Source organism: Daktulosphaira vitifoliae, unplaced genomic scaffold (genome assembly GCF_025091365.1).
Source record: "Daktulosphaira vitifoliae isolate Bord-2020 unplaced genomic scaffold, ASM2509136v1 Scaffold_1, whole genome shotgun sequence".
Lineage (NCBI taxonomy): Eukaryota > Metazoa > Arthropoda > Insecta > Hemiptera > Phylloxeridae > Daktulosphaira > Daktulosphaira vitifoliae.
Window position 1 is genome coordinate 24,489,518 of NW_026099572.1, and position 27,167 is coordinate 24,516,684.

The following is a 27,167-nucleotide window of genomic DNA, read 5'->3' on the forward strand; positions in this document are numbered from 1 at the left end:
TTACTAATAATTATTCATTAAATAGAATAAAGTTGGCAATAGTAATGTATTTTAAACAGTTTAAATCTTGTATCATGGCTGGTTTGATAAAAAATATGAAATATTACGATTTACTTGTAGATTTATAATTTTAATGCAATTATAGTGTTACCAAGTATCAAGAGGTTTGCAAAATATGTATTCGCTTAATTTTGCGTATGCTTTTATGGCTACACTGTAATAATGTAGTACATGTGGATATTGGTAGGGCAAATAACTGGCGGAGCTCTACAGCGCCGTCGTCGACGATGACACGGTAATCTACGGGGCGCGACCCGGTCTTTTGCTTGTCCGACTAGCACCCCGATCAAACGCCATATTTTTGTGTCGATCATCCTCGTCGTGTGGATTCTGTGCGCAAAATCTCTTAGGGTAAATATTGATAATTTTCTAATATTTTTTTAAGTAAATTTTCCATTTATAATTATTAATTTTTTTTAAATATATCACTGAATAATCAAATTTTATTTGATGATTCCATTTCCTTTATCACATTACTATTACATTTATTTAACTGTTCTAATTTTCAGTATCGAAGTGTGATAACTTTTCATTAAAATGAGCTTATTCAGAACGACCGCAGTAAAATTGTTGGAAATTAACCAGGTAATAAAAATTATTGCTAAAATGTTTATTATTTTATATATTAGTTAAATTTTTCCATTTTACAAAGTTATAAAAATCATATTACTTAGACATAAATTAATTATTCTCGAATAAAATTATTTTAAAATTGTATTTCAATTATAAGTGGAACTATGATTTATATATTTTATGGTGTTTGCTTGTAAAAAGTAGAGGTCACAAAAATTTTATAAAAAATATTTCCTTTCCAAATATTAAACAATTTTATTATTTCACTGTGCTTTTTAAATATTTCAATATTTTGCTTGAAATTATAGATATTTAGTGTAAATACTGTAATTTAATAGTTCTTTTCACATGTAATTTAAATGGTTAAATGGATTCAATTTACTTGTACTGATAGTTGGGATTAATGATGACCTCAACTAACCTTGAGTTTTCTATTTACAACATCTAATAAAATTGGCACATAACAATCTTATTTTTTGTTTATTTAAATTTTTTTGTGTTATTTTCTTAATAAAATTAGAATTGTGATCCTTATTTTAATATAATAGGTCATGATCATTTTAAAATTTTTCAAACTGATAACTATAAGTATTATACTTATCTAAAATATTTGAGTTGTTGTAAGTACCTTAAATGAATAAAATAGTAGGTAATTAAAAATAATTATGCCATGATTTATTTTAAGTATCTATATTTCTTTATTGGTCTATGTTAGTTTAAGTAATTACACTTGTATAATAATAAATAAATTTATTCTAACATGTGATAAGAGATAAATAAATGAGTTATTATATTTTTAATCCATTTCAAGTTAATCCTTTCAATAATTATTCAATTTGTAAAGTGATTGATTTATCATTGAACACTAAATCTCTATTAAAATAATAATATTGAATATATATATATGTTTCGCTTTGTTTTGTAGTATTTATCTTTTACACTTTACAAGTGGTTAAAACCTTTTCTTTTAACTCTTATCCTTTGTTATGTTACAAACTTTATTTTTTTAAATAACAATATAAATATTAAACTAGCTTATGAAATAGTAAATGATCTAATTTAGAACACGACAGAGATTGATATCAACTTTTGGACCAGTATTTCGGGACCACATTTTAAAGTGATGGCAAGAGATGAGATCCTGATGTTGTTATTTTTATCACTTGTCATTTTTCGCATTCTTCCTAATTTCTAGGTACAAAAATGTTAATGATGTACCAGTTAAGTTCTAAACTAGATCATTGTCTATTAAACAAACTAGTTGATTATGTATATGGTTATTTAAAATAAATATTGAGACCCTTATATATAAGGAATATGTAATTTTGTTCAATAATAAGTTGATCGATTCTACAATAAAGTTTTTTATTAATATTAAATTCTATAACAAATACACACATAAACAATAAAGAATCGATAATTTAAAACTTATTACTGTATACTTTTTTAATTATATAAAATAAATATAATTATTAATTATTAAATATGTTACCATAGATTTTACACATTACTTCTATATGATTATACAAATTACAACAGTGATTACAGTGTCCCCATAAGCAATGCGGCCACTGTTATACCTCCCCTCCTCCAGACATAAACTCCAGTTTATGTACTCAAATTTTGTGCTGGAATTAATTTATTACTATGGAAACTTTTTTTTTTCTTTTTTCTTCTATCTCATATATTGAATTTGATATTTGTTTTATTATTTGGAAAGGACCCCTTCTAACTTCATCCAACTTGTTCATATTCATTTTGTTGCCATTTTCTATGTATACTAACTCATTTTCTTTAAATGTATATTCTTTTCTTGTTTTGTCTACTCTTTTTTTTATTTTTTTCAAAATTTTTATTAGAATTTATTATAGCTTGTTCTCTATCTTTTTCTAAATTAAAAGTTTTTTCTTGAAGTTCATTTGGCACTATATAAGAGTTAACACCAAATAATAGATAAGACGGTGAAAATTTTGTTACACTATGTATTTTATTGTTGTATTCCTCTACACATTCCTCCGCTATCTTAGACCATGCTTTTTTTTCTCCACTATTAATTTTACATCTTATTCTGTTTACCAATGTTTGGTTTAGTCTTTCATTTAATCCATTTGATTCTGGTCAATCAACTGATGTAAATATTAATATTATATTCTTTGATTTCATATAATCTGTGATTTCTTTGGATTTAATCCCTGTATATTGATCCGCCAAAACCATTTTTATTTGGTTTTTTTATTAATTTTTTTGAGAAATAGGCAACCGGATGGAGAATACCATTTTCCTGAGGTTGTTTTAATACTGCTCCTATACCTTCTCCACTCGCATCAGTATAAATAAAAACCTCTTTATTTTGGCTGTATATAGATAGAATTGGGCTTGAACATAGGTATTTCTTCATATTATTAAATGCTTGCTGACACTCTATTGTCCAACCAAATTTTACATCTTTCCTTAGTAAATTATGTAACGGTTCCAGTTGTATTGCTGCATTTTGAATATATTTATAGTAAAAATTTATTTTCCCTAGGAATTGTCTAATATTCTTTTTATTTGATGGTTCTTTAAAATCTATAAGGTTATCATTCAAAGGTGTAATTGAATTTTTCTCAATTTTATGTCCCAAATATTTTAAGGAATTTTTTGCAAAATTAATAATATAAATAATAAATAGATATAAGTGATAAAAAAAAGTCTTAAACCACTTATAAATCTTAAATAATAGAGATAAAAATAATGCTTAACAAAGCCAAAAAATATATTTTCAAGATTATAAATATTGTTTGATTTTATATAAGAGTTTCAACATTTTTTTCTACAAAATTAGATATATTTTTAGTCTAGTAAAGTGTTATTTTAATTTTAAATAATGTTACATTGTGATTTGTTGTATCTTAGACAAGTTATTAACATGGTACTCCAATCTTAAGTTACTTACAACCAAATTGCCTTTTTTATACATATGTTCAGTAAATAAGAAAACAACTAAATTGTTACAAACAATGAGAACAATAGAAACCCGTTTCCTTACTCACTGAACACTAACTTACTACTGAAAACTATATATTTATTAAAAGTTCAACATCAAAGGTTATTTTTTGCTCATTATTTTATTACAAGGCCTCAAAACAATAACAACAAAAATAAAATAGGGGCCTTGGGTGTTGCCTATTAGCCTAGTCCTTATTGTAACTCATAATTTATATTTATAAATTATAATTATGAAAGATTAATTCATTATGCTTTTTTTAAACTTGATGTCAGTTAAATATTTACTAAAAATAATATTTATTATTTATTAAAAATATATCTTAATAAAATTTTCGTAATGTTAAAATAGTGATATATTTTTAAATGATTTCATCTCATCTTGTAAATTTTTGGTTAAATATATTTGACTTTCAATAGGTTATTTCTAAATTCTAATCATGTATATTTTAATTTTATATTCTATTATTGAAAATAAATAAGAATTGTTCCATTATACTATTGATACTTCATATTATTGATAATTACTATTATTAATCTATCAATAAAATATATAGCAGAAAAATTAACTTCTTGTTTTAAAAACATATGATATAAGACTTTTTAAATCATAGGTTGCTGCTCCATTATGGACAGCATCACGTAACATGGCTAGTTCATCAACTGATCTCAAAACAATAGTTGCTGAAAAATTGAAACAGAGTGGTGAGGAAATTAAAGCTTTCAGAAAGCAACATGGATCTACTGTTGTTGGTGATGTAACGTTAGACATGGTAAACTATTTTTTTTATCAATTTATTCATTATTATGGGTACTAATATTATTTGTTATCAAGATGTATGGTGGTATGAGAGGTATTAAAGCTTTAGTCACAGAAACTTCAGTATTAGATGCTGATGAAGGTATTCGCTTCCGTGGATATTCTATTCCTGAATGTCAGAAGTTGTTACCAAAAGCACCTGGTGGAAGTGAACCTCTACCAGAAGGTCTATTCTGGTTATTAATTACTGGTGATATCCCTACCCAAGAACAAGTTAAATGGTTGTCTAAAACATGGGCTGAACGAGCTGAATTACCATCACATGTTGTTACTATGCTTAACAATCTTCCAAATTCTGTACATCCAATGACTCAGTTAGCAGCTGCTGTTTCTTTGCTCAACACTGAAAGCAAGTTTGTTCAAGCATATACCAAAGGAGTTCACAAATCACAATTTTGGGAGGTAATTAAATACTTTAAAATTAATAATTAGTATATAGTAAATCAATCCAAAATTTTTAAAGATTATCAAAAAGTTAATTAGTGAATTATTTGTTTTGTATCGCTAAAAATATCTATTAAATTAATATTTATTGCATTTTCAACTTATATTAATACATATATATATAAATACATATATTTACTTATATCAACTTAAACAACTATATAATTTTTTATTATAGTATACCTATGAGGATACCATGGATTTAATCGCTAAATTACCAGTGATAGCAGCTACAATTTATAGAAATGTATACCATGGCGGAAAACAAGTTGGCACTGTAGACACTGAACGAGATTGGAGTGCTAACTTTACATCAATGTTGGGTGCTAATAACTCTGAAGAATTTATTGAACTTATGCGCCTATATTTGACAATTCACTCTGATCATGAAGGTGGTAATGTGTCTGCTCATACAACTCATCTAGTAGGGTCAGCATTATCTGATCCTTATCTATCATTCAGTGCTGGAATGTGTGGTCTTGCTGGTCCATTACACGGACTTGCTAACCAAGAGGTAATAGTCCTAAATAACATTTATTAAATATTATCATTTGATGATGGAATATGTTAAATAGGGCATAATTTCTTATTTAATTTATTGAAACTAATAAGTTAATTAAACGGCTTTCATGATCTATAGAGAACTCGTATCATAATGTATAGGTACATATTGGTAAAAATCAACTACACTGTGTCAAGCAATGTAAATTTCCTATCCTCTACTACAAGAAATTATTTACCAAAATGTACTTTAAAATTAAATATTGTATAATTTCCAAAAAGGAAATGATTTTAATTATGGAGTAATCTTTTAATTGTAAATATGAATAAGTTGAAGTTAATCTTCTTAATATTTTTTTCCTTATAATATCCGTAGAGTTGTTATATACAGATATTATGTACAGATTTACAAGTGTATTAATTTCTTTATATTTTAAATTGTAATTTACACCATGACATTTTTTTGGGGGCATTAAGTGCCATTAGTTTTAATATCACACCAGTGTGATCATTCAAACAAAAAAATGTCAAGATGTCACAATATCTCAACTCAAGTGTTGCTTATTAAAAGTGTTTGATATGTAATATAAACACTGGTGGTTTCATGCAATTAGTGTCTCTCCACTTTACTGCTATCGTTTGAATTAAATTTACTAGCAATTTGTTAAGAAAAATGATATAAGCTATTAATATGATAAAAATTTTCTACTTTATTTATTACTAAATTTTTAAAATTCAAATCAGGTATTAATTTGGCTAGAAAAATTACGCAAGGAAGTTGGTGATTCAGTAACCAATGAACAGCTCAAAGAATTTATTTTGAAAACATTAAAAAGTGGACAAGTAGTACCAGGTTATGGTCATGCTGTATTACGTAAAACTGATCCACGTTACACATGCCAACGTGAATTTGCATTAAAACACTTACCTAATGACCCATTATTTAAACTTGTATCTCAAGTATTTGAAGTTGTACCACCCGTACTTAACGATTTAGGTAAAGTCAAAAACCCATGGCCTAATGTAGATGCTCATTCTGGAGTATTATTGCAGGTATGCTAGTTTTACATTTTCTGTTGTATTAATATATACTAGTTTTAATAAACATATTTATTATTTTTTAGTACTATGGCCTAAAAGAAATGAATTACTATACAGTATTGTTTGGTGTATCTCGTGCTTTAGGAGTATTAGCTTCATTAGTATGGGATCGTGGTCTTGGTCTTCCTATTGAACGCCCAAAATCATTATCTACTGAAAAGCTGAAGGAATTAGTTAGCAAGGCAAAAGCTGCTTAATTAAATGAACTGATGCTTAATTTTTCATTGAAAAACTGTTACCCTATTTTCTTTTTTATTCAATTTGAAAATCCCCGTCCAAATATTCTTTGCCATTAAAATAGACTAAAATCATTCTAATAATTTTATCATATTTTATGGTAAACTAATGTTTTTTTCATTTAAAATAGTACTTATCAAGTAAATTGGGAATCTCTTGAAAATAAATTTTGTATTACTATTTACAAACATAATAGTATTTATTTAAATATCATAATAATTAATAAATAAAAACAATCAAAAATTATTTTCTGATTACTACATGTAAATTTATTTATTAAAAATGTGTAGTAAAATACTTGTAATTTAAAATAAATTGCTAAGTTGTTAATACAGTATAATTATTGTGTATTGGTAAAGAAATTGAGTTTTAGGACATAATGACAATAGAAAATATATTTATTATAAATAGTATATGTTGTAATTTTGTATAAGTATTGTTGATTATTCAAACTTTTGATATAATTATTTAAATGTAGTGATAGTCGATTGTTGATTAGTTACATTTAAATTATAAAATTGCTTAATATTCAAAATTTAGCATATTTTTCATTTATTAACAAATTAAACTTCCTTTAAGAAAAAAGTTAAATTAAATAAAAAATATTTTAGGATCCAGTACATTTTTTTTTTTTAACTTTTCATAGTAGTAAAGTCTACATAAACTTAGACAGAAACTTAGTTGTTCGGTTCTGTTGAACTTGATTATTTAGGTACTCTCTTTCTCTCTACATCAAGTATATATTTTAGATAAAATGTTTATAAATATAAAGGATATTAACCTTTTGAAAAAATGTAGGAGTTAAGTAAAATAGGTATTTTTACCAAAAAAATTATGTCAATTTATATTAATTATTAAGAAAGCTGTTAGAAATATTTTAATCCTCTAAGGATTAATATAAATGTAGATATTGAAAACGCAACCTATTGCTTTATAATATATTATTATTCCCATAGTTAGTGTCAAAGAGTGTTTGAAAGTTATATATATTTATTTTCAGGTCAAATTTGTTTTATCAAATATTGACTTATGTCACTTTTGCTCTAACATTCATAAATATACATGTATCTAGCATATGTAAATAAGATTTTCTTTTTTAATTTGATATTAATTTTATTAGAAATTATATGATTGGAAAAAATATATTTTTAAGTTATATACAATATCATTTGAGTTGAAGTTGATCTAAAAAATATTAATTTCTATTCTACCTACACTACAACATATTTTCATCACGCTTATGATTACTATTAAAATATATAATGTTAATATAATAGTAATTAATTTGTCTAAAATTATAATACGTTTATTAAAATATTAATGAAATATTTACACTTACATAATGATTGCTTATTTCGTTCTTTTCTATGAAAAACTTTGAAAATATTTATTTATCTACACATATTTTACTTAACAATCAGTTCTAATATATATTGAACACATTTTTGTAATAAAAGAGTTTAAAGGCATTTATGCATTAAGCGGTTAAGATAACAAAATATTGTTTCAATGATGAGTATTTATTATCCAATCTGCTATTGTCACTTATAGATCTATAAAATTAATGGCTACATTTCCCTATAATTATAGAAGAGTTCTCAATGTCAGTTTTCAGATAATTTCTATTACGGTAATATTAAAACAAAATAAATAAGATAATAATGTTTTTATACTTAACAAGAGACTTCTACCGTAAAACCATGCTTTATAAGCGTAGTTGAGAATGACTTATACATAGGCCGAAATATAACGAAAGATAATGATATACTTTGAAATTATTCCAACTTAAAATATGTCTTTATAGGACACATCAACCAGGACGTATGATTTTTACAATATAAAATAATATTTGTGCACGTTTGAACACGAAATAAATAGTCGAATATAATTATGATAAATATAATTTTACACATAACAGACATAATAGCAATAGAATAAAAATTTTTTTCTAAAAACGTAACGTTATTTTTACAATCATCGATATACTTTTGGAAAAGTAACGATTATTTTTAAACTAATCTGAATTCTAAGAAAGCTTTTTCCTATAGAACCACTAATCATAATGAGTGATTGGTTAATCATAAACCACTTGATTACTCGCAAAATAAATACAATATCGGAAAGAAAGTTTATATATATATAGCTGATTTATCATTTAATAATATATTAGAATAGTCCCTTACAACTTATTTTTTAAACAGCAACATACATATTTGACTAGCTTATGAAATAAGAAATAATCTAATTAAGAAAATGACATGTCCATAACAATTTTTGGACCAGTATTTCAGAAGTTATTAACAATTTAAAGTAACGACTGACGGTCAGGAATAGGTGCCGTTATTTTTATCACTAGTCATTTCTCTGTTTCTTCATAAAAATGAGAATAACTTCTTAAGTACTGGTCCAAAAGTCGTTATTGACCACCAGTCATTTTCTTAATTAAATTATTTCTTATTTTATAAGATAGTTAAATGTGTATGTTACATTTTCAAATAATAAAGTTTACACTATACATTATAATAAATGATCCTAAAAAGTAATTGATCGCTAATAAACAAGAATATGTAACAAAAAAAAAAAACAAAATTTTTCTGGTAATATTGTATTTATTTTGAGAGTAATCGAATGGTTTATGACAAACAGATCACCTTGTATATAAATAAGGTAACTTATATTATAGTCCTTGATACTCGTATGATAATAAAATAGTTGCTGTTTTCAAGGACAAGGTTTTATTATATTTATTTAAAATAAGTTAAATGTACACAAACTAATTTTAACATTATACTTTTTACAAATTAAACAGGTGTTCTAAGAAACACTAATATATTACTGTAATTTATTTATGGATTATTAGAAGTTCAAAGTATAATAATATACAATTTAAGTATTCATAGCATTTTTAAAACACTTCAAAAACATTATATAATATATATTTATAATATATAAATATTGATAATTTTAAGGAAATTTTTACGGAAATGAGCTCGGTTCGTAATTGCAGTAACAATACAGTCGATAGTTTAATTAATAAATATTATTTTTGATGAAAATAATTTAGAGTATGGAATAAATATAAAAAACATCGCTTCCTAGAACAGCAATGAAAAAAACTTAATTTTAAAATTTAATTTTTAGGCTACTAAATTGTATTAAAAATGTGATGTTACTTAAAAGAAAAGTTTTCCAATGGCTTTTCTGTAAAAAGACAAAAATGATCTTAATGTATTTTTGTACTAAGTTCTACACAGAATGATTCGTTTATCATAAACCAATTAATTAATTGAAAAATAAAAATACTTCATGATTAGTAAATTGAGAAAAATGGCGTTAGCGGGTTTAGCCTAAAATAAAATATATTTTTACACTTCTATATATCCTTATATAACTTTCTATAAAGTTGCATGAACTTTCAAAATATACAACCCGGCACTATTCATGATAAATGAATCAATATATTTATTTTAGTATTGGTTGCTATGAAAAATTTTACAATTTCAGAGATAATTATTTTGTTTTCGTTAAAAGTGTAAAGAGTCGAAAAGATTATTATATTTATAGAACTTTACATACATTTCTAAGTTAATGTATTAATTATTAGCCATGTCCAAAATTTAAACGATTAAAAAATATATGCGGATCATTGAAAAATGTAATTGTAAGAACTTAAATAACATTTTAAGATGGATTCTAAGTATTAAATAATTTTTTTTTATAACAGGAACTATATCAGTTAAATAATTATTTATACTATTATATAGAAATTTTTGCAAAATTTTTAAATTTTGTTGTCATTGTTTAACCTTGTCTTATTAAAAATACTTATGCATATGCTCAGGGTCGGATTAAGAGTTCAATAGAAACACAAATTAAAGATAGATTTTTAATAAAAAATTAATTAATTTATATAGTTTGAGCTTAAATGGACGGTCTATATAGTTCAGCGCTACATAATCAAATCCTGAAATAAAGATAAGAAAAACTATTGGTATTAAAACTTAAATATGATTGATTTTTAAATATTCCTTATAATAATGTTAAATAGGCGCTACTAGAATACAATTTTTGGGGTTGCTAAATTATTTATTTTTCCATCCTAAACATATTTTTGTATAATTTTCTCATTTTTGCTTTTTAACCCCCTTTAGTTGCAACGATGAAAGCAAAATTGAAAGAACTCCTTGATATTAAAAAGCGTTAGGACATATTCTAAATATAGTGTTCCTGATTTTAACTACAATCCTTCATTCAAACAATTATGAAAAATTTTCGTTTGTCTTTCAAGTAAAGAATTAAAAATAATTTATTTACTAAGAAAAGTGTAACAAAGTCAGAGACGTACATTGAAAGTATTTATAGTTCAAGTGATTAATATAAATACAATAGAACAAAAATGAATCAGGACAGATTGCGAAAAAGCAATCTATCAAAAGCATAATTTAAAGCTTCAAAAAGATAGTGTTTTTGAATTTTAAAAAATGTTGTCAATTATATTATTAGGTACATGTAACAAATTGTCCCAAAAGATTAAAAATAAGCTTTCAAATAGACCAACATTATTATTTTTAGCTTAATAGCATTTTTTATTAATGATATTGGTTAGTGTCAATGATAATAAAAATAGTAAAATAATAGCACAATTGGAGATTAATAATATTGAAAATGATAATTCATGATAAATAACCACAGATATAAATAATAGTTTATTATCCACATCTTTGCAAATAACATATATTCCACTATGATACCACATATACCATATAATAATTATCAAAATTTTGATAAAAATAATTGATAATGAAAAATGTAGTGATAATGGCCCCTTCTTGAGTTTTAAGAGTGAACAATGTTTTATACGCACCCACCACAATTTCTATTTTCAATATTAATTTAGTTTAGTTATCACTATTGTAGAATTTAGAAAATGTAATTGGTCATTCATCACTCATACGTGCTGTTGCTTTCCTATTTTAGATATTATCTTAAATTCACTGTTAGTTTACGTGATGATAGAGTAGAAGACATCCAATCTACAAATCTCGTCGACCGTCGTATTATTTTAAACAAATGCTATGACCTCCAGTTTAAGAGACCAGACATCATTTATGCTTAGCTGAAACCTAATAGTCATTGTTGAAGCCATCCTTGTTGTGTAATAAATTTTTATGGTGCTAAATAAAGCACAATTTAAAGTGAAAGTTGACCATCTCATACACTGACCAGTAATATTGGTGGGAAAAGTGAAACAAAATATTTAGTAAAAATTTCTCATTCATAAAAACGTTTTTGATTTTAATACAAAGAGTATGAGTATTTCGTTACTCATGCTAAATACTTACTACAAAAATGATTTTAATTTTTGATAACAATTAATTTTTGTTCGCATCATTTAAATTATTTGTAGTAACACAGTAAATACACAATAATGGGTCTGTTGTTTTCGAAGATTTGGAGCTACTTTGGAACGGAAGGTAATATTTACAATATAGAATATTACCATTACAGGGTAAAATAGCTTACTGTAACTAATTAGTAAGTGATAATTTCATCCTGCTTGTTTCAGAACATAAGATTGTTATTATTGGGTTAGATAATGCTGGTAAAACCACTATACTTTATCAGTTCTTAATGAATGAGGTTGTGCATACATCACCAACTATTGGTTCTAACGTTGAAGAAGTTGTATGGAATAACATACATTTCATAATGTGGGACTTAGGTGGGCAACAATCACTCAGAGCTGCTTGGTCTACATATTATTGTAATACTGAGGTATGTATGCTACATATTTATTACCTACTCAATTAAATTGATCTGATTATATAGAAAATTCAAGTTATTCAACATTTAATAAATGCAATAAATAATTAAAAATGAATAATTATTAGTAAGTATACACATTCTGTGTTTCATCTTAGAAATTCATTATTCTTATTATTAATTCCTGTTAATGTTATTAAATATATAAAAAAAAATTGGCTAGTTCTTTACACTTCAATCAGAAGAATATTTCTTATAATTCGAACATAAATTAAAAAAAAAAAAGTTTATTTCAAAAGGAAAACAATGTATGTATTAGATGAAGGTTGTTTTTAAATAGTTTTTCATTTTTATTTGAGGTAAAAATTATTCCAGTATAAACTTATCACATACTTTTTACAATAATTTTGTACCATAATTTTTTTCCCTACTTTCTTCAATTGCTATTCAAGAAACTTTTGTTATATTATCAAATGTAAGGTACAAATATTTATATTTTATAATATCTCTAATAACAAATATATATATATATATATATATATATATATTACATTACTACAATCAGAATGTGAAACATTATATGGTCAATTATGATAAAAAAAACTTTTTGGTAAATGTCTTAATAGTTAAGACGTGTTTAATATTCTTTGACGGATTATTTATTAATTTTAATTTTGAGAAAATTGTAAAAACATAATTTTAATTATTTCATGTTAAATTTTAGTCTTTGGATCAAATTATTCCACCCATAAGCCACATAAAAAACTAAATAGTTCATTCACTTGAAAATCCTAATATTTATTACTAGTTTTATTAATTGAATGGTAATTTATTGAAAGGGGTCATTAGACATTTTGGTTATTATCACTATTTTTTTATTTATGTTTTCTAAATTTTTAACATCATCAGATGATGTTATATGACATTAATTATTATTTTTTTTAAGTTTATTAATTGACAACATAAATTAAAAAATATTGTGAAAATTGCAAGAAATTAAAAATTATCATATAGCTACTGCTGTATACCACGTAATAATGAGTAGTTTAATTAAAAAAACTGATAGAATTTTAAAGAGGAACCATAAAAAATATTAGAATATAAAAAAAAAAAGTTTACTTTTTATGACTGTCAAAATAAATTGAAAAGAGATATGTTGAACATAAAAAAAATTATTCATTGTGTCTAAAAGTCAGTTTTCGTATTCATTTTAAGTTTGTATTTCATATTTATTTATGTATTTTTAATTATCTAAAAATAAGGTTTTTACCAAGAAAAATCATTGTTACAGAAATGTTGTAATTTAAATCAATTTTTTTTAAAGATTATAGTCACGGTAATTAATATATACACAAAGAAAGATATAATAAGTTGTTGGTGGTGAGTAATGAAAAATTGGGTTTTTATCAGTTTGTCAAAAATTTAAATTTGTTAATTAATATCTTCTTAATAAATTAAAGTTTAATAATTTATTTAGTGATAGTTAAACACAATTCTAGTTTTATTTTAAAATAAATATCAAAATATTATATATATCAGTTCTATAAGTTACTATTATATTATTGATGATGTATCTTTATAAAAAACATTTATTAGTGAGAGAAATTAAATAACTGGTGTACACAAAGTTTTAATGTCTTGTAGTTGTCTCCTATTTTTCTGTAAGCAAAAATTTTGTTAATATGGTAATTCAATTTTTTTTCTTTTTATAACTATAGAATACAGTATTTTATATTTAATTGGAACTAATATTGAGAATCATATATTTTTCAACTAAACTCCTTATAAAAGTAGAAGTTACCTGTAATATTTAATATAATCACTCTTATTACTATTTGAATTTTATGTCTTTATATGATTTTTTTTTATCAAAAAACATTTATAACAGAAACATTTATTTTTATTCTATTTAAATAAATTTGTATTTTAGTAATGATTAAAATTTGTTTAAATAATTCGTGATTTTTTAAATATCTGATACAATTGTGGGTCAAAGAACCATTATTATACATAATAAATTCCATTCAATTTGAAAATGTGCATATTTTCTACTATACAATTCTATTTTATTATATCATAAAATTTTTTATTTAATTCCAAGCTAAAATTTTATTTTATTATAATTAATGCTGAACAAATTTTAGTATTAAATAGTTTGTTGTCTATGGTAGTTTCGTGATAAGCTAATGTACATTGAGAGAAGTGAATTTACCGGCGGGGTAGAGAATCTGGACCTTCCAGACATCAATATTTTTTCATTATTTAATACGTTGGGTAAGATTCTAATATGTATTCTAAGTAAATTTTAACTTTAGGACCCCTCCTCCATAAAAATTTGAAAATCCGCCACTGTACATTGATATGGACAATATATGGAGTCCAATTCTTTTTTAAATTAAATTTTTCTGTGTAATTAATTGTCAAAAATTATAGTTTTTAGATTATAAATATTTTTTTATTAATTTATAATTTAATAAATTCTAAAAATGATTCAGTTTTTCAAAACTTTATAAAATGTTAGAAAAAATTATTGAATATAGTTAATGATTCGTTTGATTTATTGATAGATTGATTTCATTGTTTAATAAGTAAAAATTGAACAAAAATTTTCTGACGTAATAAAATATAAAATTCTCTTTTTTAAACATTGATTGTAGTCGTATGAAACAATTGCGCATCTATTTGCGTCATATACAAATTTTTGAAATACGTATCTATATAACTTATAAAAGCTTTATCAATTTACGTATTTGTTTTTGGTGCACACAAATGTATATTAGTTATTCAGGTTACTATATTTCTAAGTTTATTTTTTAAGGATTACGAAATTGATTAAATTTTAGACTTCAAAAATAAATATATTAACTGTCATAAAATAATATTCTCAGAGTAATATTTTTATAATGCCTTGTTACAAATGATCAGATACGTATTTGGTGAAGAATAAGAGCAGTATATGCCTTGAGAGTCAAAATTACAGGGGGGGAGCGTTTTTAGTTAAAAAAAGAATTATAATAACTAAATGTAATGTGTACAATAAAAATTATGACACTTATAACTATAATAAATGTATTTGTAGGTATACTTTGTACGTTTGCATATTCTTAGTGTTTCCAATTAACCCATTGTTTTTACTTAGAAAGAAATTTGATTTAAGAGTAAGCTTTTTTATTTTAACCATAGCGGAAAATTCTTTTTGTGATGCATAATTATTATAATATTTTTTTATTATTAAGTTAAACTAGTGATATTTAAAAGTTGCAAGAAACAAGAAAGTTTTAAGTTTCCCGCCCTGCGTTAAATAGTTATTATGTTGTTACAACAATCTAAATCGCATTAGTTTATACAGTTACATAATCATTTTTAATAACCAATTATTTTGTAGATTAATTCAAATGGAATGTTATTCAAAATATTTCTCAATTAATTATGGCTCTTTTTTAAAATTTATCAAAATGCGTTAAATATATTAGCTTGAGATAAAGATGATAAATTAAATATTATATAATTAAAATTAAAACTATATTAAAAATATTAAACTCTAAAGCCACAAAAAATTACTGAAAAGTTATAATATTTAATAATATTAAATATTATAACTGATAAATATGCCTAAGAAATAAAATTTATGATAAATAGAAATAAAAATAATACAATTTTTTTATAAGTATCTTACTAGGTTGATAAAATATATTAATGATAGTAACTAGAAATTGAATAAATTACAATGTAATTTACCTAATTCAACTATAGTTCATATTAATTATATTGGCGTTATTTTTTTATTTAAATGTTACGCGGGCTAGTTATTAATATCATAGTGTTAAAATAATTCTTTATTTTATGTATTTAAAATGGAATTTTCAACTATCTTTAGTTTTTGTTTTTGAATAATTATAAGTATTTAAAAGATTATTTAATTACTATAATTATTTATTATAAGAATGATACATTTTGTAAGAATTTCATTTTTGTTATTCGCATGCATGAAGATATTTAATTTGATTATGAAATTTTCAACGTTTTTTTTGTTTTACAATATGTATGTCTGAATTACTCAATATATCTGTACATCTGATGTCAGTGCATATATAAAAGCATTCTATTCTGTATCAAATTATCATAGAAATTTAAGCTGATTAGTTCATCTAATGATGCATTAAGTGATAGCATTTAACTTATTTTATATTAGATTATAGTTGAAACCTAATTTTACATGGTATGTAACTAATTACTAGTGATTCATTAAATAAGTAAATAAGATTACTACTCAAGTTAAAAATAAGTTTTTCGTTATATGATTTCTTAGTTTTTTATTTTTACTTGTGACTATTTATAAATACTAATAATATTCGAGATTATTTAGGAATAGGCCCTTTAAAAATTAAAAAAAATCGTATGTTTTAAAAAACGTATTTTTTAAAGTGCGGGACAATAAAATAAAGCCCTTAAAATTTTTTTCCCTATTCTGTTTATAAATAGTAGTACCTTGATAAATTTTTAATTAAAATTCCTTTTCAAGCTTATACTGTTTTATTACGTACATTTATAGCCTTTAAGCCAAGTTATAGAATACTTAAGGAATGCAATATTTAAATTTAAGCAATATTGTTATATGTTATGGGATATATTTATACTAAGATGTCTATTTGCACAATACTTTTGCCCTTTGGATGTTAATCTTAAAGTAAATAGATACAATAAAGACTATCGTATTTTTTTTCGTTGAAAATAATACTAAATATAATTATTTATTTATGAACATATTTATAATTTTGTTTTAGTTCGTTATAGTTGTTATTGATTCGACTGATCGAAATAGACTCGATTTAAGTAGGGAAGAACTATACAAAGTATTAAATAATGAAGAATTATCCTCAGCGGCAGTTCTAGTGTATGCCAATAAACAAGATATGAAAGGCGCAATGACCGCCGCAGAAATTAGTAAACATTTAAATTTAACATCGATAAAAAAACAGCAATGGCATATTCAAGCTTGTTGTGCACTTACCGGCGAAGGGTATGTAATTTTATGTTCTATGAACTTATGTATGAAAAAATATTTAAAGTAATTTTATTGTAATTTTCAGATTGTATAAAGGTTTAGAGTGGATATGCAGCCAATTAAAAAATTAAATAATATTAAACAATATTCTTTTTTTTATGTAAATAATATTGTTTTTTTGTAAATAAATTATGTACTTGTAAATATAAAAAACTAATAATGTAAGGATCATCATTGTAACATATTTTTTTATGCTAAATTTATTGATACTGTTTAATTAATTTAAATTATGTTATGTTATTTCAAATAAAATCGTTTTATGAACTGTGTGAAGCAGTTTGAATTTTTTCTTTGTAATTTTTTTTTCATATTCTATTTTTAAATAACTAAAAGGGTTCTTAGGATAGATGATTCGGCATTGATAATTCTTTAAAAATAGTAGCGAGTTTAGAAATATTAAATATATTTACTAATATAAGGTGCCTAAGTCCGTACTTTCAAACTATATTAAGTTAAAAGAATAATTTTTTGAACTTAAGCACGATATAGTTTCAGCCTTAGATTAAACAAATATGGATGGTAACTTTTTTATAACAATTTTATACGTTTTTAATTTTTATTGAAATATTTTTTCAACTTAAATTTCGATAACAACGTGCACAAGTTTATGCACGACTAGGTAATAGCAATATTTTGAAAAATAACTAATATTACTTTTATTATTAGTAGTGCTCGAACCTCAATGTATTACATATTTATGACTGGATAAAGACAACAATTAAAATGTTTAACACATGAAAATTAAATAATGTTGTATAATGATTGTACTATTGTAATTGTAGGTATTTGTTTAATTTTCTTAACTCAATGTTATTAGATGTTATTATTCTTAATTTTTTACTTAAGTTGACAATATTTAGTATTTTGGGTCTATACAGAGGTAGACTGAGAGGCATTCGGCTTGCGTCGTCGTTTACTGATTCAGGAAATGATTATTATTTTGCCTATTCATTTTTCTATTATTTATCTTAGCGATAAAATTATCATGTGTTTAAAAGGGCGTACAAGTACTTTTTTTCGGCGCACCAAAACATATCTCGGGCGATCATAGATTCTGGAGGATTGAGTGGTCGTAGAGACACGATCAATATGTTAGATTTAAACATGACAAAATTATATGCAATCGTACATGGGCGATTTTTGATAAAAAAAGTTTTAGCCTTTCGAAATTTACGTTTTTTCAACTGTTATAACTTTGTTTAGAATTGGTCTTTTAAAAATCGCCATTACATTCGTAATGTAGATAATTTTTTCATGTTTAATTTGACATATTAATCATGTCTCTACTACGCTCAATCCTCCAGATTTTATGATCGCCCCAGACATGTTTTCTTATATTTTTTCAATGATTTACGCTGTTTGATTTACTACGTCCTAGCGAAGGTCGTTGCAACCGTTGGGGGCGCCGATTTCGTAAACCTGTTTTGGCGACGTCATAAATCGTCATCGCTCGTGTGGCAACGAAAACAATTATAATTGTATTTTACATTGAATAATATTTTCTAATTTACTAATTTTTGTTATTTTCCTAAATTACGGCCTACAATCATACATTACTTTATTTTTTCAAGATTATTCCAATTCTATTGTATTTATGAAAAAAATTACAAAAGATATAAATTGTTTCAAAATTTGATTTTCTATTTAAAGGTGAATTATAATTAAATAATAATTTAGTCTATTGACATAATGCAAAAATAAGGAAAAGGTTTTTCTGATTATGCTTTAATCTGTGTAAAAATTCTATTATCTTTCAACGATTACTCATATTCTGTTGTTGCATTTAGAACAAAATTACCAGATGTCTATTTTCTAAAGTACTTAATATTCTATTGAATAGTACTTTTTACGAGGCAAATTATACTATTATTGTTGAGTATATGCTAAATTACATCAATGATTTTTTTAATATTTCTCAAATTTTAATAAATTTAGCATGATTTTTTCTCGATTATTTGAGTTGTCTATTTAGGAGAAAAATTCTACATATCAGTTTTTTTAATCGTGTAATTTTATATTCAGAATTGTACCTCAATGACTTATTTTTGTTGTTTTTTTAGAGTGAGTTGAAGCTAAAATTAAAAAGTATACTTCTCAAATTTGTAAAAATACACATGATTTTTTTTCGTTTCCTGAACTTCTGTTATACTTATGAAAGAAGCACAAGGCATCAAATACAGTTTAATCTAAAAAGTCATAATGAAGTACAACTGAAATAAATAACTAACAATTTTTAAAAGTTTTAATAATTTTCGTATTTTCCTCAGTTATTTAAGTTGTGTCAAATTTAGAAAAAATAACCAAATTAAATTATTAAAATATATAATTTAATAATCAAAAACGTATATTGCTATCCTAATTTATTTGTTTTTGATAAATTAAAGCCAAAAAAAAGTTCATAACTTGTAAAAAATACATAGTTTTTATGCGTTTATTTCAATTTCATTGAACTTTAAAACATTCTTTATTTAATTCGTAAACTCTATTTATAGTTTGTAAATGCAACCCTTTTTTCTAGCTATATAGGGAGTGCAAAGTAGGACTTAACATTTTCCCAGATTGTTTTTACTATGAATTGTTTTTTTTTTATCTGTTCTTAAAGAGTATTATCAGATTTCTCCAGATTGATTATATTATTGTTAATCTATACGTTAAAAGAATCCAAATTTAATCAAACTGAACTTATAGTTTCCAAAATTTGAATAAGCCGCCTCAATATTAATTATTTAGAAGAATATCTCAAAATTAGTCAATCGCCGGAAGTTACAAATTATAATTTTTTTTTATATTTTAAAATTGCTATAATTTTCTTTTAAACTTCACTATCTAAACAAAATTTTTAACTTTTATACCAGAGATAAATAATTTTTAAACTATAAATGAAAATTTAATTAGAAATCTAAGTACAGAAAAGCTATGAAAGCAATCAACTATACATTAAACAATTTTTTTTTATTTCAATTTTTGAAAATGTGAAAAATTAGATAACTTTAAATTTTTCTTAAATTAAAAATTGTAATGTAGAATGAAGGTGGTTAATATAAACAAAAAGAGAAATTCAAAATTCATTTTTTCTTTAAGAATATTTAACTGGTTTTATTTTAAATTGAAAAGTTATGGTCCTTATATGTTGATATCATATTGAATTTAAATTCGAAATAAAAACTTGTGCATTTATCTAAAAAAATGCATTATTACAAATACCACACTTCACCTTACTTAATTCAGGAAAAAATAATTGGCATCGATTTGTCTTTTATGAACAAATGTTCGTCAAAGTTTCTTTAAACTCCAAAATTCAGAACGTTTATATAAATAGTTTTACAGAACTTTTTTTCTAGGAAAGGTTTTAAAAAAAGTAGTGTTAATGATAGTGATGTTAAACGTTGTTAAAATTTAACCTATACTGATTCATCTTATGCTTATTCTCAATTTTATAAATTTAGAAAAATATCGTAGATTAAGCTAATCTAAAAAAAAAAGAATTCTAATTTTTCTTTTTAACTACTACTTATACTGATATTTTAAGATTGCTATAAATTTTTTACAAAGATTTACCTATCCTAACGAACTTTATATAAACATATTAGATGCAATAATGTTTTTTGTATATTATTTGACAGTATTAGGTCAGTAGAAGTTGAGTAATAGGGGAAACAGATACAAAAATAAGCAAAAGCACATAATAGTATAAATTTGATATAATAATTAAAAACTGAACAAAAGATTTAAAAAAAAAATACAAAAATGTTGCGACTAAAACTTATATTTTTATTCATTAATCATTATTTTAAAGTATCAAATTAATAAAACTCGTTTTAGTCTCTTGACCGAGTTGGTTTGCAAAATTAATAATTCCCTAGTTTTAGACTGAATGTGCATCATTAAACTTCTATGATCAAAATCATAGAACTTTTAAATGCTCAGTTATGTTTTAGATTGCTTAATCAAATAATTAGGATCGTATAATAATATCTTAAATATGCAATATTATATTAGACTATTTAAATAAACTTCTAATCGTTAGATTTAATTTGACTTAAATATGATTTTTTAAAAGATGTTAATACAAATTGGATACTTACAGCATTTAATTAAAAAAAAATATATACATATATTATTAATTGAAAAATAGCTTAAATAATTTTATAAATGTTTGTATTGATATATTTGTGATCAATCATGTTCTTCAAGTATAGAATCGGGGTTTAATCCTGAATGAAAAAAATAGTTGAATTTTTTTAATTATAAAATTTTAGTTTAATTTAGATTATGATTAAAATAAAAATGAAAAAATAATTTTTTTGTATAAAACTGTATTTAATGTATCCGTATTTGAATAAGTAGTAATTTACCTTCGTTAAGAAATTTGATCAATTCTATTATCTCATTATTTTTGGATTGATTGTCCGATTCTAAAATACAACGTTTGAAGACATTTTTAGCTTTAATTATCGTGGGTAACCATATTATGCAAGTTTAAATTTTAATATAGTAAATTAAAATTAATATTTCATTTTTTTTCATAAAACAATTTGCAAAACAATTTTTTATGAATTGTTTTTTTTAAATATCTAATTTAATATTAAAACATTTTACCTCGTTCATAAGAATCTTCATTTTCTAATTTCAATTTTATTCCACATTCACTATTCAATTGCAAATTACTGTCAACTATTGTAAATAGTATAAAAAATATTAGGTTGGGTTAATTAAATATTTTTAATAATTTTATTATTGTTTTGCAAATAACATTTCTGACCGGAGAGGACTTGTAATCCAGTCTCTGGTTTTATGAGAGTTAAATATTGAGTATAGTTAGACAAAAAAATTTCAATTTCAATATATCATTTGACTCATCGATCAACCTAAAATATCAAAATTAAAATATCGATAAATCATCTAAAAATCATTATCAAAAATGATTTTGAAGTGTAGATAAAAACACCAAAACATTTTTTGTTACTAAATATTGATAGCAAGCTATAACATAATTCTTTTGACATAGTAGAATCATGTAATATTTTTAATTTAAAAAATACTTTTGCGTATAAAATTATAGATTAAAATAACTTGAAAATATTTGAAATATTTTTAACTTTGATGCGAAGTTAAGAAGGTATTAATTTTACTATGATGTTTTTTTTTTATTGTGTCTGTCACCACTTTTTCTTAGCTCTCGCCCAACTGATATCTTTCAACGATATGTCAAAAGATTAAAAATCAATAATTTTCGAAATATTTTTTACTTATAATGGCCATAATTTGTTTAAAATTGACAAATCAATAAAAAATTTTATAGATAAATGAGGTATTTAGTATCATTTGGTATATATTTTTTATAAATCTGACCATTACCTGTTCACAGAAGGGGATTCAAAATGACAACTTTTTCACAATAAATTAACTTTTGAAAATGTTCCGGAAAGTCTGACACTTTTATATATGTCTTAAATTAAAGCCTCTGTAATATATTTTAAATATTCATTTTCTTTTTGGTGAAAATGACTCAAAAATTGAAAAAATGCTCTAATTTATCAATTAAACAGTTACTTATCTCATGTTCTCTATAGAACATATGTTCTATAACTATATGTTCTATAATTATATGTTCTTTCTTCAGACAATTAAAATCATTTATTTCTAATATTTTAAAAATATTAAATGTCGAATCAGGTTTGGATATGATATAGGTTTCAACTACAAAAACAAATAATTTTACTTTGTATTTTATTAATTTTCTAACTTTATTTGTGTGTGATACTAAAAGTCTATAATATTCCAAATTTTCTGGTAACATGTTGCTGTATAAATCATAAATCTAAAAAAAAATGATTTTTAGTTTCACCTGAATTTAACTTAAATTTTTTACAATTATAATCGAATTTTATACTACGCTTAATTGAGAAGATTTAAACATTTTGATTTGTTTTTTTAATGAAAGCAAATTATTAAAATTAATTAAGTTCTGAATATTTAAACTTTAGAAATTTTTGAACACCACAAGTTACATAGAAATGATAACTATGATTTCTATTTAAGTGATGTATTATATAGAAATGCAAAAAAAATATTGACACTTTCTGATAAATTTACTATAAATAGTAATTATAAAGTTTTCTGACTGCATATTAATTTTAAAAATAACATTTTTTTAATTGTCATATTATTTTCTATTTAATGATGACAATTTTAAACTAACACTATGAGCAAATAGTTATAGTAACAAATTCAACTTTTTTTATCTTGAACAAAAATAACTTTAAAGAACCAAAAAAATAGGTTAAAAATGATATTTTGCACTGATTATTTTTAACATATTAAAAATCAAAATCAGTTATAATTTGAAAACACTTTTTTTTTTTTTTTAATTATTTTTTGTACTCATTTTTTACTAATTAGTAATCATATCAAAAATTAGAAGTGTTAGAAAAAGTCTGTAATGGTAAATTTAAAAACAAGGAGAAAAGTTGATTTAAAAAAGTATATTTTTGATTCTAGTGAAAGTTCGTTGTAGAAAATTCATCAGAATATAAATTTTACAAAAAAAAAAAAGATATATTATTACTGATTTTGATTTTCAATATGTTAAAAATAATCAGTAAAAAATATCATTTTTAACCTATTTTTTTGGTCCTTCAAAATTGATTTTTTGAAAGTTAATAATAAAAAAAGTTGAATTTGTTACCATAACTCTTAGCTCAACTTGCAAGTTTGATATTGACATCATTAAATAGAAAAAAAATAAGAGAATTAAAATAATGGGATTGATAAGATTAATATGTAGTCAGAAAATGTTAGAATTACTATGTACAGTAGTGTCAGTGTATCCGTAACATTTTCAAAAGTTTAGTTGAAAAATTAGTCATTTGGAATACCCCTAAGTGGGGTATTCAAATTACTGATTTTTAAATTTGTAATTTTTTTGGAGATTTCCCCCATTTACGAGGAACAAGGGAATTTTTTTCAATTTTTAGAGTATAGTCTGCGACTATATATGATTTGTGATATTTGACGTATCGTTGAAAAAAGTCGGTTTGGTGCGAGATGAGAAAAAGTGGTAACAGATACAAAAAAAAGCACATCATAGTAAAATTAATACCTTCTCAGCTTCACATCGAAACTAATACCAAACTTGTGTTTGGTTGTTTTTGATTAATTTCTAACAGCGTATAGTTAAAATTACTAAATAAATTTAGTTAATAATTTTTTTATAGTTGGATCAATTATGAGAATTTTTTCTAAATTTTTTCTTTTTTATTGATTAAATAACTTTATTCGCTATATTATTATCTTTGCATTCAATGTTTAAATAAAAATAATAACGTCGATTGTTTGAAGTTATTGCTATATTAATTATTAAAAAGTCATTACTTTCAATAGATTTCAATTGTTCACGTGTAAAAATTTTCTTGGTTTTTAAATCGTAGTCGAATCCTAAATTGTGATATTTGTCGTAAATGATTGTTAAAAATTTATGATATAATTTTTTACTCAAATAGTCATATAACCTTTGGTTTTTGTTTTTACTAAAAGAGGTATTCTTGTATTCTTCATTCAAATTTTTCCATAATGAGTCTAGAATATAAGGTTTATATTCACAGTGTCCCTTTATACCAATATTAATTTCACTTTCTATGTTTATAAAAAACATATCTATGGTTTTTAATATATTATTAATGGAAGAGGAATCATTTGATGATAAGAGAATATCTTTGAAAGACATACTATGAAACATTGTAGACACTTTAATAAACATGTAATCTGATTTTGTATAGTAATTTTTGCCGGTATCCCATGGTTTTGTATGTAATGAGTCCAATGCCATTAGAGATCCTTCCATTATTGTTACTAATAAAGGTATTTTATTTATTACATTTAAAAACTTTGTGGCGCACTCATATCCCATAATTTTTAGTATCGTAGAATTATTCAAATATCTACAATGTATAATAAACTGTTTGAATACATAGATTAATAACTTGAAATCCTTCATGTACGAACAAGCCAGAATAATAGTAGAGCCCCTTATTTGTCTATCACAAGATCTAGTATTGGGAGTTTTAAAAATTTCTTCAAAAATATAATTTTTGTTAAAAAAAATACCTTTTTCTACGTCATTTAGATTTATCCATCCTTTATTATTGAAAATATTATTTACCATATTAGTGATTTTTATTGTATTGTGTGGCGCTTCAGCTAGCCATATGGCACAAAGTAATAATAAACAAAATTCTAACAGAATAAAACGACTCATATTTTTTTTATTAACTAAATAATAATGATATTATACTAAAAAGTATCAAGTTTTATATCATGGCATTAAATAAGTCAAGATTCAGTTATTAGATTCATTAAAATCTATTTTAATAATTTGTGTCGTTAGTGTATTTGTATATCTGTAACTTAAAAATAGAGAAATCAACAGATAATTATGTATTTTTCGATTCTGATTTCAGAATTAATACCAGAGAAAAACTGTTTTAATTATAGAATGTCTGTTACATTAAACATATTACACAAACATGAAGCAATTGCAATAAAATTATAAAATAAATAATAAAAATGAATTAATTAAAAAATAAAGTATACGCATGTTTTTTTAAATGATAATAACTTGACAATTTTTCTATTCAATTTGTTAATAATTTTTTATAACATAAAGTTGATTGAATAAAATTAAAATACTTTTGGAAAAAATATGCCCTTCTTGTGTATTTCGCATTTTTATGTGATTTTTAAATAATATACACTTTTGTTTTCTGATGAGTATAGTAGAAAAAATTAATATAGATGTACTGAAAATACGTCAATATTAATTTAAGAATTGTTGATTAAATAATTATATTAATTTTACTATTTTAGTAAATTTTATAATTTTAAAGTATTAATTAATACTTTTTTGTGAAAAAAATTATAAAGTTAACTGATATATATATACTCTTAGATACTTAAGTCGAAAAATAAATTTTGAGATTTAGTATTTTTTTAATAAAAAACAATCGCACAGTGGTGTCGCGGAACAATATGGATGAACAAGCTGTGCTTGAGACTTTTTAGTGAGGCTTGGAATTAAAACTTTCAATAAGGCAATTCTATCACAAGTGTCATTTATGTTTAATATTTTAATATTTTATTTTTACTCAAATTAAATAAAAAAACGATAGCATAGTGGGGTCGCCGCACAATGGGGACGTGGCATAGTTGGTCCAGTATAGATAATATTTGGTAGTTATTAAAATCACTATTATAAGAAATGCTTCCATACAAAACTGTAGATAGTATTTAATTTTAAGAAATCGATAGATTATACTGAAAGCAATAACAACTTTCATTTTTTTAATTGTGTCCTGATTATTAGTTTTGTGATTTATAAGTATAATGTATGAATAAATACTAATATAGTAATGAAGTTTAGCATGAAATGTAGTTCAATAATTTAATATTGTACTAAACAAATTATAAAGTAATTGTAAATTTCGTTACTTCTATGAAAAACGTGTATTAAAATTGAAGGGTATGATACAAATTATTTCAGAAAATAATTTGGTATAAATTAGTCTACAAACAAAATTTTAAACAATGACAAAAATATACTTTTTCTTAATCAATTTTTGC

General features: G+C 23.5%; 3 protein-coding genes across 4 annotated transcripts; 2 read left to right on the plus strand and 1 right to left on the minus strand.

Moving 5' to 3' along the window:
* The first annotated feature begins 258 nt into the window (after positions 1 to 258).
* Positions 259 to 7,886, plus strand: LOC126896586 (probable citrate synthase 2, mitochondrial). The gene is made up of 7 exons (XM_050669505.1): positions 259 to 411; positions 570 to 645; positions 4,233 to 4,391; positions 4,454 to 4,840; positions 5,061 to 5,396; positions 6,128 to 6,436; positions 6,508 to 7,886. The coding sequence occupies exons 2-7, from the start codon at positions 598 to 600 to the stop codon at positions 6,679 to 6,681; spliced, it is 1,413 nt and encodes a 470-aa protein (XP_050525462.1). The 5' UTR covers positions 259 to 411; positions 570 to 597; the 3' UTR covers positions 6,682 to 7,886.
* Positions 7,887 to 11,544: 3,658 nt separating this feature from the next.
* LOC126896588 (ADP-ribosylation factor-like protein 5A) lies at positions 11,545 to 17,838 on the plus strand. Its single transcript, XM_050669510.1, has 4 exons — positions 11,545 to 12,195; positions 12,288 to 12,496; positions 17,269 to 17,504; positions 17,575 to 17,838. The coding sequence occupies exons 1-4, from the start codon at positions 12,150 to 12,152 to the stop codon at positions 17,618 to 17,620; spliced, it is 537 nt and encodes a 178-aa protein (XP_050525467.1). The 5' UTR covers positions 11,545 to 12,149; the 3' UTR covers positions 17,621 to 17,838.
* A 3,394-nt stretch (positions 17,839 to 21,232) lies between these two features.
* On the minus strand, positions 21,233 to 25,876 carry LOC126894683 (uncharacterized). Of its 2 annotated transcripts, XM_050665868.1 has the most exons (5): positions 25,656 to 25,876; positions 24,924 to 25,127; positions 22,149 to 22,223; positions 21,905 to 21,964; positions 21,233 to 21,763 (listed from the first exon to the last, which is right to left on the minus strand). In XM_050665868.1, exons 1-5 carry the CDS (start codon positions 25,804 to 25,806, stop codon positions 21,726 to 21,728), a joined length of 528 nt encoding a protein of 175 aa, XP_050521825.1. In that variant the 5' UTR covers positions 25,807 to 25,876; the 3' UTR covers positions 21,233 to 21,725. The 2 variants fall into 2 exon arrangements, with proteins under 2 accessions (XP_050521825.1, XP_050521824.1); XM_050665867.1 differs by having other exon boundaries at positions 24,924 to 25,874.
* Positions 25,877 to 27,167: the final 1,291 nt, after the last annotated feature.